The 14,458-nt window shown below is 43.7% G+C and overlaps 1 protein-coding gene across 2 annotated transcripts in view; it reads right to left on the bottom strand.

Moving 5' to 3' along the window:
- Nucleotides 1-353: 353 nt before the first annotated feature.
- Nucleotides 354-14,458, bottom strand: part of KCNH6 (potassium voltage-gated channel subfamily H member 6) — a 131,401-nt gene continuing 117,296 nt past the window's right edge. For both annotated transcript variants that reach the window (XM_061589611.1, XM_061589612.1), the window contains 4 exons: nucleotides 11,306-11,590; nucleotides 5,213-5,393; nucleotides 2,956-3,145; nucleotides 354-1,821 (listed from right to left, as the gene is read on the bottom strand). In XM_061589611.1, the coding sequence (XP_061445595.1) occupies nucleotides 1,537-1,821; nucleotides 2,956-3,145; nucleotides 5,213-5,393; nucleotides 11,306-11,590 (941 nt within the window). In that variant the 3' untranslated portion in view covers nucleotides 354-1,536. The remainder of the gene's footprint in view (nucleotides 1,822-2,955; nucleotides 3,146-5,212; nucleotides 5,394-11,305; nucleotides 11,591-14,458) is intronic.

Below are 14,458 nucleotides of genomic sequence, written 5' to 3'. Positions count from 1 at the left end.
GGCCTAGGGCCATTGCAGTATCTAATTGAGGGGTTATAATAGGGAGGGTTTGAAGATTCAGTTACAATTATTCTGTGCAGTGCTATAGCATTGGGGATACAATTGAGGATGGCTATACACACACATACCAAAATGGATCTGTTTGCTTTGCTTTTCTTCTTCCAGGATTTTCTGAAATTGTGCTTACACCAACCTTGCAGATCTGTACAAAAAGTTACAGCTCACTTGCACATACCTCTATTTTGCATAGTGGCTTGAGCAAAGAATGGCAAGATACCGTTACCCTAGTCAATGGGTTAACCCTAGAATAAATTGTTACCCTAGTCAATGGGCTAACCACAAGACTGGCTATTCCTGGAATGTAGTACAAAGCCAGGTAAATCTGGAATGTTGTAAAAATCTGGAAAATATACTTTTGCAATTGTCTTTTTTCTCCAGATTGTGAGAAGAGTGCCAACCCTACTTTACAAATTGGTAGGCAAAGCATGGGACACACACACCCATTAGCCCAGGCCCAAAGATGTTTGTTGTGTGGGATCCAAGATGTTATAGATCTGATTTCACCAGCTTAATTTATTGAGGATGCATTTCTATGCATATGTAGCTGAGAGTATGCTCCACTGAACTTGGTGAAATACAATTCTGAACAAACACGTATGATCAGGGCTACAGACAGAGCATACAAATTAATCCATTGGGGGTGGTTGTAGAGCTTGGGGTGGGGGCTCAGAGGGACGGCATCCCCCAGAAGAGGGCCTGAGTAACAACTGCAGGCTCAGAAATCCTGTTGGCAGCCCTACATGGGATTGCACTACACATTTCCCCCTTCTTCATCCTGTACTTCAAATGTAAAGGTATACAGACTTTTTCCTCAACAGAGATTTACGTCCACGCAAGAAAAATGTAACATACAAAGTTTCCCTTAGTATGAACTAGGGCAGGTTATTGTATAGTTCATTATATTCCCATGTACAAAGTAGCGGCTTCATTTTACTCTTCCCACCTTACTTCACAGGGTTCTACAGAATTACTAGAATCCTCAGATACTAGTTGGAAGTATCAATGAAAGACACATCCTCAGATACTAGTTGGAAGTATCAATGAAAGACACATTCATTCTTGGTACCCTACAACCCAAGATAATTTTGTTAAGTTCTTAGTGGTCTCCTCCTCTTCTTCACCATACTAGTTATCATACAAATACCAATAGATGCAGACTCCGGCATTGCAGAGCTTGCAGTTAACAGATGCAAGACTGTGGATGTGAAGGAAAAAGTCAATCAGCATCTGTATGTCTTTCTTCTTGGAGCTTGTGTGTGTGTGTGGAAGATATGCACTCTATGGAGTACCATTTCTGAGATCAATCATCTTGGAAGCCAATCCTCTTAAAATACCCTGAGTTCAGAGAGGGCAGAAGACGGCTACAAGTAATGCCCTGAGCCATATGCATTGTCCTCCAAGTGGAACAATTAAAATCAGCTAAGCAACTTCTTAGTTCAGGTTCCTCTTGACTTGGCTTTGAGCTCAATTAGATTCCTAACTCCCAGGAAGCAATGGATCAGACAGATGTCTCTGAATGTCCAAATGCTCAGAAGGGGCCTCAAGGTGCTCAGGGAGGGAGGGGAAACGAGAACCTTGGAAGAGTCCCTGGTTGCCTGGTGCCTTCCGGTGAGGCTCTAGGTTTGGCAGGGTCTGTGAGTAATGCTCTTGCTCAGAATTGATTGCCATGGTTTCATCTGAAGCCACAGTCAGATGTATACCACTTGACAAGGAGTCCCTGGATTTCAGCTGGATTTTTTCAATTTCTGTGTAGCTTGGAGTCTGTTGAGAAAAATGGAAATGAAGTCACACTTCCTGACCATCTAGTGGCATTTGTTTATGTTGACTCAGGGTCCCTGCAGGAATTTGAGAATTTCAGGTTGAAGTTAGAAAAAAAGTTGATATGCCTCACGACTGCAGACATATGCTCAGAAACATGATGGCAAGAAACATTAAAGGCTCAGAAACAAGGAGGGAAGTAAAATAAAATTAACTTTCACTGTTCTGTTAGATCTCCTTATTTACAAAGCAGATATTGTTTTTAAATGTTTTTTATGTACATGGCCCTAATGTTTTGCAAGGGTAGCATATAAATATTTGTATAAATAAATATAAAGCAAAGTAATTTTTTGAAAGGGCTTATTCTAAAATTTGTCTTGTTTTTCTGTAGATAATTGAAAGTGCACACACATATACCTTGCCATGAGTACAAGTTTTGTGAAAGCCCACTGAAAAACAATAGTGCTCTGTGGAAAAAAGTGGGGTGGGAGAGTCTTCCTCAGAATTAAACAATTTTTGAGTTTTGAATTTTTCCTGTTACTACTCTTAGACAGACATTAAATGCCTCAGGTTTGTTTTCCTAACTAATTTGGTATTCACCTATATAGTCATAACTACAGGAAAGACTGCCCTCCTCATCAGAGCTTGGAAAAGTTACTTTTTTGAACTACAACTCCCATCAGCCCCAGCCAGCTTGGCCAATGGATTGGGCTGATGGGAGTTGTAGTTCAAAAAAGTAACTTTTCCAAGCTCTGGTATATATTTATTTACAAAACAGCTTCCATATGCCTGGACTTGTAAAAATGCAGGCTGCAATCCTAGGCACACTTATCTGGGAGTAACACTAACTGAACACAGTGGTTAACATACATAGGCTTGTACTGTCCTTGCAAAGAAAAGTCAAAATTAAAGGAGCTGTGGAGAATAGGTTTTCTGTCCACAGAATGTAAGGGTGTTTTTTTCTTTTTCAGAATTCATAGTGTAAGCTTCATCTACCCAGTCATCTTGGCTTCATCCTTCCTTCTCCTGTGATGTGGCCCAAATCCCTTTTAGCCTGGCTTTGCAGCATTCAGAAGGCCAGCTCTCACCTGCCTCACTGCAAATGAAAGACTTGGATTCCTAGTGCCTGCATCTCACCTCCTTTGTGGGAATCAGTTCTTCTTCTCCTGGTGGAATTTCAGGTTCTGTGTTCCTCAGGCTCATGCTGTACAAAGCCAGGTTATGGCAGGATGATGAGATGGTGCTATATGCAGGTGGCACTTGAGACAGCTGTCGCTGTAGCAGCTGCAGGATGAGATTCATGTCAGAAGACATCCTGGACTCCAGCCTGCAAAAGACGCCATAAAATGTTAGCTTTCCCTGGAGGAAACTTTTTGATCTGGGCTGAGGCAGGTATGGTAAGACTAGCCTAACGAGTGCCAAAGTTTGTGTGGGGTGCAGTCCCTGACATAACCAGCAGGGTGAGTCTGTGTGACAGCAAGGGATCTTCCTTTTAAAAATAGGGTTTTATTTCAGGTTTCCAAAACCTAGGGCTCATCCAAACGGAGCAGGATAATCCAGGTTTTCCATATCCGCTCTGTCATCCGAGAGTCCTCACTTGCCCCTTTTCCCGCTCCTTTCCCGCTCTTTCCCATATGCAAAGTTAATCGCATTTTCCACGGTTCTGCCAAAGCGGGTTTAACCGCGCAAAAATGCGATTTTGCGCGCGACGTCATCAGGACGACCGAAAAATAATGAGATCACAAAGTGGTCATGTCACACATTATACAGTCATCTGGATGAGCCCCTAGTTCATCCAGTAACTTGGGCCACATATTGTTCATAAAGGAATAGTTTGCTTGAATGGGTGGCATACAACATGTGAGCTGGAAGCTCACAACATTTCTGAAGCAGCAAAGTGTGCTTCCCCAGTTCCAAAATTCATCACAGGCACAGCCCATGAACTCTCATGCTGCATTGTTTGTGGGAGTCAACATTTCTGTGGACAAAGAAAGCCAGAAAGAAAAGAAAAATAAAAAAGGGGTGGGGAGAAAACCCCAAGATGCCAAGAAAAAATGCTTGTGAAGGTAATCCAAGGTGTTTTATTAAAAGAAAATGAGCCCAACGCGTTTCGGCCACCTCAGGTTTGGCCTTCGTCAGGGGATATCGGAAATAAGATGTAACTTTGAAATTATCTTATAGCTGATTGTTTCAAATATTCTTAATGGAGATTCTTTGTAATAAGGAATTGTCCATGTCATCTCTCTCTCTCTCTCACCCACCCACCCACCCACCCACCCACCCTCACTCACTCACTCACTCACTCACTCACTCACTCACTCACTCACTCACTCACTCACTCACTCACTCACTCACTTAGGGGGAAATGGGAAAACAAGAGGACAATGTCATGTTTCCAGGAAGAAGAAATAAAATAGGAATAATCAACAGGTGCTAAGAAATAGTCTGCTGTAAGAAGCTTTGTAGCCATACTTAGGATGATGGTATGGCCAAAGGTGCGATAGAGGGAAGAAGGTGCAACAGGAAAGAAGCGTTCCATAACCATGACATCTCATGTGGTGGGTGGGAGATTAACCTAATTAAGATAACAAACACAGCATGTTTGTACACATGAAGGGGTCCTTGAAGTGAGGCTGTGCTGCTGACCTCATAGCTGAAGTTGCACAGCTTCCCCCAGTTCCACTCCACAAATCCATACATTAGGCTGCAGGCGTCCACCCTTCACTCATGGACATTGGGGATTCAGGGTAGGGCAAGCCATGTGACTTCAAGGGTGGGGCCAACAGTGTTCATGTATTCATTCCCCTGTAATCATGTGAGGACCCCTTAGCATATGTAACATATGGAGGACACGGCTGTTACTTTCTTTCTGTATGGTTAAATTTGCATAATTTTAGAAATTAGTTTAAAAATAAGTAGGAGCTGGTATTGTTGGTTTTATGATGATTAAACGATCCTTAATTTCAAAATTTGCATTTTGTAGCAGTAAATGAGAGAATCCATTTGTCAAAGCCAATTATTCATGTGTTTATACAAGAATGCACTTTATGGGACATATTTTGGACAGTCCTTGGTACTGAATTTTTGTTAACATGGATGTCTGAGCATTACTTTTCAATAAACTGTTTCTTAGGATCTCTATTGCCATCTCTATCAACTGTTGAAACTGCTCAGAAATGGAGTTACGATATCCAGGGAATTTGCTGCCTTTGATGTTTGCAAGAAAAAGTTGGGACCAACATCTCTCATGGATGCTTTAGGTACGACAATCTATTTTAGACAGGAGGCTGAAATACATAATCTATCTTGCACTTTTATTTCACTTTTACAGAACTTGGGATGCTGTGTAGAATTCAAGAGCTATTGGAACCCCCATCCAAGCAACTACATTTACCTGCTGAGCTGTGCCTGCAAGCACTCTAGTTTAGATTCAATCTGCTGTGGTCTGTCATCAGAGTTGGGAGGCATGTCCAATGGGCTATGTACCAAGGACATGTGCTGGAGAGGCTCTGTAAGGGAGCTGGACCTCTTGTCCTCCCAGAATGTGAATAGGTTGGAAACATCCAAAGGTGTTGCTGAGGGATAAAAGAGAAGAGAGATGAAATAATATCTGACTTAGGTAGTTGGGGTTTTCAGCTTTCTTCCATAACATTTGAGAATGTTGTTTTTATTTATCACTTAAAAAAAGTTTCAAAACAGCTTAGAACAAGTTAAAATACAAACACATCATTAAATAGACAGAAACAATACAATCATACATAGTACTACAGCTGATCATTATAAAAGGCTCACATAAAATCAAGAAGTGGTACTATTGGCATGGAACTTGGCAAAGATAATCTATGTATTGGCAATAATCACACCGAATTTCAGAACTCATCAGGAAAGAATGCCTGGATGGTAGCAGTTGTTAGACACTAGTCAGAACATCCAAATGTCCTTCAAATGAGATTGTCCTGATTCACGATCCCAAAGCATCATGGCAAAAGCTCTTACTTTCAAGGAACAGAGAAAGCTTTATTCAAGAGCACTCGATACAGGTTCAGCAGCAGGTTCAAGTTACAGGGGGTCACAATACAAGAGTTTAAGAGTCCAGAGTTCAAGACTAGGCAGTAGCAACTAAGATGTCCCAACGTCAAAGTGCTCTTCCCGTGTAGGTTTAAAAGAGCAAGGCATGGGAAGCTCACTTGTACCATACGAGAAGTCTCAGCTTGCAGACAGGCACTTTTGTGAGGGGGCTGCAATTGCTCATGCTGACAAAGGTAGTGTCTAGTCCTTGGCAATGGAACAGCGACCTGCCCCTTTGGCTCCTCCTCCTGCTCTACCATCTATCGCAACTGGTCAATGACTTCCCTGGTTCCCCAAGAAGCGTTCTGCTCTGGGGGCGAGGACAAAAGCCGGAGACTCTGCTGCCCCTTGCCTAACATCCAAAGTCAAGGGGGCTGGGTCCTCATCCTCCCTCCAAGTTTGTCCCACTTCACTCACACCCTCTGCTTTCTCCTCCTCCTCATCTGTCAAATATCGCCATCCTAGCCCAGACCCTGCTGGAACCACAGGGCTCATGACAGAGATCAAAAAGAGAGATAAGGTCCTATAATTTGTTCCCTCCATATGTAAGCTAAATTCATGGGAAGGAAGGATGCCTACATCTGACGGCCCTGCACCAACACTGTTGTCCTGCTGTTTCTGTCAATACAGTAGGCCCCCGCTTTACAGCGCTTCACTTTACGGTGCTTCACTAATGCAGCGGTCTCAATTAGATGCAATTAGACTAAAGCCCCACTCATACGGCGCTTGTTCCACATTTACGGCGGTTTTCAGGCATCGAGCACCATTCTATTCAATGAGTTCCGCTTTTCAGCGGTTTTCGCTTTTCGGCGGGGGTCCTGAACGTAACCCGCCGTATGAGTGGGGCCCTACTGTATGGTCTGCATGTTCAGCGGGATGTTTGAGAACATGCAACTACAAGTGAACACACTCCACACAATTAGCAATCCAAAAAGCTCGCATTTATGTGGAGTGCCTACAAGCATATAGTTGGTTGCTAGTTTGTCTTTATTTATTTAGACATTTCTACCCTGCCTTTCAAACAAATATTTTGAAGGTGGTTTTCACCAAGTATATTAAACAATCAGCAATATCAAAGACAAAAACACAGAATATAACAACAAAATAAAACACAATAGATGAAACAGCATCAACTCATCCAATTCAGGCATAGCTGTATTTTTTTTAAGCCTGGGGAAATAAAAAGAAAAGATAACAATGTGGGTTTCAATTGAGCCTCCCTGGAGAAAATGGGGTGCCACTGTCAAGAAGACCCTCTCCGCAGTTGCCATCCACCATACTTCATTCTGCAGAGGCACCCAGAGGTTCTGAGACCTCATCTGAGTTTGCCGGACTACGTTCTACGGTTGTCATAATGCAATTCTGTCTCAATGTTAATCTGCTTCCAACCCGGGTCATTGTGGGAATAACAATAGTAGACTACATCAGATGTGGGAAACCTTTGGCCTTCCAGATGTTATTGAATTATAACTCCCATCATCCCTGGCCATTAGCCATGCTTGCTGGCAGGACCAGCCTTAGGGGTGGGTGAGCTGGGCAGTCACCCGGGGCACTGAGCTGACGGGGGGATGCCAAACTGAGCTCAATGGCTGTTTCCTTAATGTACTATCTTAGTGAGTTAGGGTGGCAAAAACCCTGTAACTTTTCCCTCCCAAAGTTCTACAGGTTGTTTGGGTAATAATTACAAAAATGATCTTACTTCAATTAGCTGTTTAGTATGTTTCTTTTTCAATTTCCACTTTGATGTCATTTGCGCTAGGTAAAAATCAGTAGAGTAAGTGAGTGAGTGAACGCCACCTAAGATTTCCAGGCAAGGTGCCACTGGAGAGTAATTTTCTGTGGCAGTTATGACAGGTAAAGATGTAGGAGCGGTGTGAAGGGTGTGAAAGGCCTTAAGGGAGGAATCCTTCTAGAGTGGGTAGTAGAAAAGGCCAGCAACAGGACAGAAACAGAAGACCTGTGAGACTGAGCCCCAGAAAGCATAAAGAAGCTCTGCCAGAAGAGGTTTGGAGTTTGGAGGAAGTATGCAGGAGGAGCACTATCCAGCCCCTATTCCTGTATCCCCATGTAAGAAAAAATGAAGCACATCTATTATTCTGTTTGATTCCAGGACAAAGAGGAGCTACAGCCGAGAATTCTCACATGTAGTCCATGCATGCTATAATGTACCCCCCCCAGCTTTGTACATATGTACATGCATGGGTTGTAGGGGGCAGCAGGACCCTCAACATCACACTTGCACCAGGCCCCATAAACCCTCTGGCTGGCCCTGAAAAGCCAACCATGGGGGAAGAGTGCCAAAAGCACTCCTCACCTAGGGCGCTATTTATTTATTTATTCTTTGATTTATATCCCGCCCTTTCTCCCAGCAGGAGCCCTATTTATTTTAGGGCCAGCCCTGCTTCCCGGGGTTGATGGGAATTGTAGTTCAGCAACATCTGCAGGGCCAAAGGTTCCCTGGACTACATTTTGTGCTTAGTACACTCCTTGAACCATTAAGTCCAGCTATGACGATAATAATAAAAACAGGGATAATATGGGAAGAATAATAAAAATCATTGCTGTGTTGACATAAAATTTACAGAAAGAATATATGTGAAGGGCTTTCAAAACTTAAAGCACTATATTCCCGATTATAGACCCACAGCAAAGTTACATTTTGCTGCTGCTGTCCAGTGGTTCAGCTAGGGCTGGACCTCAGGGCCAAACTCCAAGGCCTCCTAGCCTGGGGGGGCCGGGGGGTGGGAATGACCACCCAGAGAGCAGATTATGATGGAGACAGTGGCAAACGGACCTAGCACCACCCTCTGATGTGACACGGGCATGCTGGGGCCTGATGGGGCTGATGCTGATTGCCGCTGCATCCTTTCCTTCTACTTATTATATTTTAATTATAGTTGGGGCAGCCAGCTGAGCATGTACATGATCACAGATGCTTATTTTATTAAAAACAGACCATCCTTTTGTATAACAAAATGATCATAATGCCCGAGAGAGTATGAAGTGTTGAAGGTGGTCTCTCATATATTTGGGGCCTAAGTCATTGGGCCCAGAAACAAGTTGGCAACCAATGCAACTGTTTTAGAACAGGGGTTATGTGAGATCTAAAAGCAACCCCAGCCAGTAATCTAGTCACTGTGTAATGGACCACTTGAAATTTCTGAGTCATCTTCAAGGGCAGCCCCACACAGAGCACATTGCAATAATCTAGTCTAGAAGTAGCATGGGAGTACTGTGGCCCAGACATCTTTGTCCAAAAGGGTCTGTAAGTGGCAAACCAGCCAGAGCTGGAAACAAGCACTCCTAGCCTCCAAGGCCACCTGTGTCCTGACCAAACCCATTGGAATCAGACTCAGACCCACTGGTGTATTTCCCCCCAGCATGTTTAATGAAAAACGTTAGTTTAGAGTGCTTCATGAATCAGCTTACAGGTCACGCAAGATTCTGCATTTCTACACAGCATAGCTAGGCATTACTACTCAAAGCTAAGACGTTGTCGCAGCAGTTAGACACCCCCCTTACAACCCTTAAATAGGTTCGGGCGGCCTCTTTCTACTTGTGTGAGGAAGGTGTCACAGAATGGGGATGTGTGCACACACAAGTGCTCCTCTTAGTTGGAAAAGTGGGGGCCAGCTGAGCCTGCCAGCACTGTTGTCTGTGTCTGGGACGATGGCGGCACCTCATCGAGTTCCTCCTCCTCTAGAGGAGGTGTGTGCAGTGGTTGTGGCTGGGGAGAAAAGAGGGGGTGGAGGGGAGGAGAAGGGGCTGGCCCTTGATCAGCCAGCATTCCTTCTGTTGTAACTGGAACTAAGGGGGAGGAGCTGTCACTGTCACAAGTGCTGAAGCCTTCTGTTTCAACACTTTCTTGTTGCAAAGCACTAGGACCCTCCCCTGGGTCCCATCCTGTATCTTCCTTTTCTTCTTCATCTCACTCCAGGAATGTTCCATGGGGCTCATGACAACCTGGGCCTCAAGTGACAATGCTGCATCCAGGACTACCCCCATGCTACAAACCTGCTCCTTCCAGGGGAGTGCAAACCCACCCAGAACAGGCCATCTTTCCATCTCCTGGAATCGAGAACCTGGAACACATAACACCTCTGTCATTTCAGAATTCAGTTTCAGATTGTTGGCCCACATCCAGCCTGTCACTGCCTCCAAACACCTGCCCAGCACCTCATCCGCCGCTCCAGATTCAAATGGAACAGAGAGATAGAGCTAGGTATCATTTGTATGTTGGTGACATGTCACTTCAAAACTCTGATAAGCTCCTTCATATAGATGTTAAATAGCGGGGGCGGGGCAGAAGACAGAATGCTGTGGGACACCCCAGGAAAGTTCCCATAGCATCAAATAGTAGCCTCCCATAACTACGTTTTCCAAAAGGATACTGTGATCAGTGGTATCAAAAGCCACTGAGAAATCAAGAAGAACAAGCAGTGTTGCACTCCCCCCATCTCTGTCCTGACAAATGTCATCAACCAGGGCAACCAAGGCAGTTTCAGTGCTATGATCGGGCCTAAAGCCAAACTGAGATGAACCCAGATATTCAGTTTCTCTGCAAGCATACCTGAAGCTGGACTGCCACCACCACCTTCTCAAGCACCTTGCTCAAAAAGGAGATATCAGCCACTGGACAATAGTTGTTTAACACTTCTGAGTCCAAGGAGGTCTTCTTAAGGAGGGTTCACACCATTGCCTCCTTCAAGGCACATGGTACTTTAACCACCTCCCGTGAAGCATCCCTGGACCCACCCATCTAAGAAGCCAAGATGGGCAAGGATGAAGGAGGAGGTTGGTTCTATTTAGATGGTAGTTTAAGATCTATGCATACATACTTGGTCGCAAATCCCATGAAACTCCGAGGAACTTAAATCAGAAGTCAACGTGCATAGGCTCAGATAACAATTAACACATTTTACAGTCTCACCTACTGTGCTCATTAAGAACTCAGCCTTCACACGCCCACACTTTCTCTTGGTTGTTCAGCTCCAATCCTTTTATTTGCAGGTTGGAGGAATACTGAACCCCAGGATACTGTGGGGCCAAGACCATCTAGCTATGCCCCAATCTGCAGATGGCACCTTACATTACGATTTCCATGATTTTTGGTGCATGAGCGAATCTGTAAGATGTTTAATCCATCTCTTAAACGTAATGTGTTGGATCCTAAAATTTTATTTCATCAGCCTCTCACAGATGGAAAGCAGCAGGAATGCCTAATTAACACTCAGTGGTACAGTGGTAATCCTCTGTGTCATCTTGCCCTGCAAGGAGCCCACATCCATCCCCAAAGTCTATCCCCAAAGTGAATGTACACCAAAAGGGCTGGACGTCCGAGCCAGACTATCAGATACTCATGTAATTCAGGCCAAGCAGATTACCTTATTACTTAGCCAACAAGAGCCGTTACCCATACCTGCATAGGACAGGCTGTCATCAGTCACCAATTTGCCAATCTCAGTGCCATCTCTGACCAAGTTTACCACAGCTGGGGCATAGTTCTTTTCACTGGTTGTGAAAGATTCATCCTTAATGGAGTTAGGCATCTTGGTCTCCTCTTCACTAGCATGAGAGCAGGTTGTTGTGGTGCTACACATATCATCCCAGTGGTCCGTGCTGTGGGGATGCTGCAACTGTGTGAGCTCAGTGTATGCATGGTACTGTTGTGGGTCTGAGATGCCCGCATCCAAGTTATCTGAGTCTGCAGAGAGAGCAAAGGACGCATACAAATTTATTATGGAGATCCCTGGCTGTAAGGTGTGACCTAGGTGCTTGCAGAATCTATTTTAAGAAAATGCTCACATTTAGCCAAGGCGGATATGTGAAACCTGAACACAAAAACGTAATAAGAACCCTGTTGGATCAGACCTAAGATCCATCTAGTACAATATCCTATTCTCGCAGTGGACATCCAGATGCCTATGGAATATCCACAAGTAGAACCCGAATGCAACAGTAATGAACAAGTTAAATGCCAATCCCAATACCGATCCTTAGGGGGCTTCACTTCCTACATCCCTCCACTGGGAGAAAGGTCCATTGATTCCTTCTGTCCGTTTCCTGTTTCTTAAGTTAATTACTAATCCATAAGAGCAACTCTTCTCTTATTCCATGGCTTATTCAGGAGTCTTTGGTACAGTATTTTATCAAAAGCTTTTTCAAGGTCTAAGTAGTTAGAGCCAACTGGATAATCTCTATCTACATCCGTGTTGACACTATATAGGAACATAAGTTGATCTGGAATGTATAAGGTATTTGTAAATTGTATCACACTCTTTAAACATAGCAGCAAAGATTGATAATTGATTTCCTGTCAGATTTGTTCTGTTTTTCTCAACTTCCCATACCTCTTCACCTCAAGCAACCCCAAACCCTGGGATGTTGTATGCCAAAATAGAGCCACCACAGGCAGCATACCTCTGAATACCTAACAATGGAAGGGAGATGTTGCCTTCATACCTTGCTGATCAGCTTCCTGGGGGTCCAAGATCTCTCTGACATCCCTTGGAAAAAGGATGCTGGAACTTTGGCCTTGATCCTTTTATGTTATTATATTCCTTAATTCAAATATCCTCAGATGAATCCTGTGAGGTAGATCATGTTTTACAGATGGGAAACTGATGTTGAGAAAGTGACTTGCCAAAGCTATTAAGTGAGCTCATAGCTAAAGCAGATAGAATGGCTGGATGGCCAGCCAGATGGGTGACTAAGAAATCCAATAAATTAAATTAAATTAAATATTGTATTGGAACCCAAGCCTCCTGTGTTCCTTTCTTCTTTAGCCACTGAACCATAGACTGGTTCAGACTCTAAACAGGACTCTGCAGGAATTCTGTGAACAATGTCAAATTTTGTTGGTGCTGACAATGTCTCTTATAGTTTCCCACAGAATATGCGAAATCCAGGTGGGAGTGTGGCAACCTTTTGAAGCAAATTCTGATTTCCCCTGGACCACCCTTGACAAACCCAGAGAAGAGGCAAGGCTCATATAGCTCTTTTTGTACATTCTAGACCAGAGCTTGGAAAAGTTACTTTTTTGAAATACAACTCCCATAAACCCCAGCCAGCATGGCCACTGGATTGGGCTGATGGGAGTTGTAGTTCAAAAAAAGTAACTTTTCCAAGCTCTGAAGGCTATTATATCAGAACATCATGATAGGCTCCACCAATTCTTCACAATCAAGATGATCAATAAAGCAAATGATATACATTCCTGTAGAAAATATAGGATCCCTACAGTGGCCATGTGTCCTATTTTACAGTCCTCTAATTTGAAGGGCTGTCAGGGGCAGTGCTTGGAAAAGTTACTTTTTTAAACTACAACTCCCATCAACCCCAGACAGCATGGCCACTGGATTGGGCTGATGGGAGTTGTAGTTCAAAAAAGTAACTTTTCCAAGCTCTGTTCTAGACCAGGGTGAGAACTCCCCCCCCCCCGGGAAACTGCATTCCTTCAGGGGGAAGTGTTCAGGGCCAAAGCAAACAGCTACATGCAGTCTACCTTCCCCTCTCTCACACACACACAAACACACAGAGTGGGCTCCCCCTTCAACACTATTGAGTAAACATGGGCAAATCCATCACTTTTGGTACCTCTTATTTTCCCACTCTTAAATTCAGTTCTGCATGTTTCCACATCAGTTTGCAAATTTTTAAAAAACAAGTCATCAGGAAAATTCAGCAGCATTTTAGTACGAATTTCTCCTAATATATATATCTTTGTGCACAATTTTGCTTAATACAACATTTTTGCAAAACATATAATGCATTTTGTATGCTATTTTCACTAATATATGCGTTTTTATGCATGCTTTACTGCAGTATATGCATTTTTATACATACTGCTGAGCTGCAGAACTGCACTGCAAAATTTGGAGAAGTGTAAATTTTGAAGGATAGCTGTGTTTCGGCTGGCATATTGTTTCCAAAAGTGCGAGTTCAGTAGATTCACCTATAAATGAGAACTGAATTAATTTTCTCCCCCATCCTCACTGTTGAGCTGTAGTCACCAATCAGCCGAGCAGCAGCAGGGGGAAGGGGAGGACTGCAGACAAAGGAGGTTTACTTCTCCCCTCTTGGGCAATTCCCACCCCACTCCACACTGCACAGGTGATTGGTGATTATAGTTCAGCAAGGAAAAGAGGACTGGGGAGAGACAGCTGGGCCTGGGGAGAAAGTGGCAGGCCAGATGGAGTGGCCCTGTAGGTTGCATTCAGCCCACAGGGGAAAGATTCCCCATCGCTGTCCTAAAAAATGGGCAAGTCATCTAATCCTTCTCGAGCAAAGAGATCTCCACTGTTTCCATTTGTACCCTCTAGAGATGGGAGAGACATTCAATTCAGTTCTCATTTAAAGACAAGCCTGTCTTTGCACTTTCTGAAACAGTATGAGAACTGAAACACAGCCATCCTTCAAAATTTGCACTTTTCTGAATTTTGCAATGCAGTTCTCTAATGAAAGAATGTTTTCAAAAATGCATATACGTGCATAGAAATGAATATATTGGTGAAAATAACATACAAAAATGCATTACATTAGGAGAACCCGCTTGCAAAAATGTGTACATTGG

The sequence above is a fragment of the Rhineura floridana genome, chromosome 11, assembly GCF_030035675.1.
Source record: "Rhineura floridana isolate rRhiFlo1 chromosome 11, rRhiFlo1.hap2, whole genome shotgun sequence".
NCBI lineage: Eukaryota > Metazoa > Chordata > Lepidosauria > Squamata > Rhineuridae > Rhineura > Rhineura floridana.
Note: the sequence above shows the minus strand (reverse complement) of the source record. Positions and strands in the feature narration are given on the sequence as shown.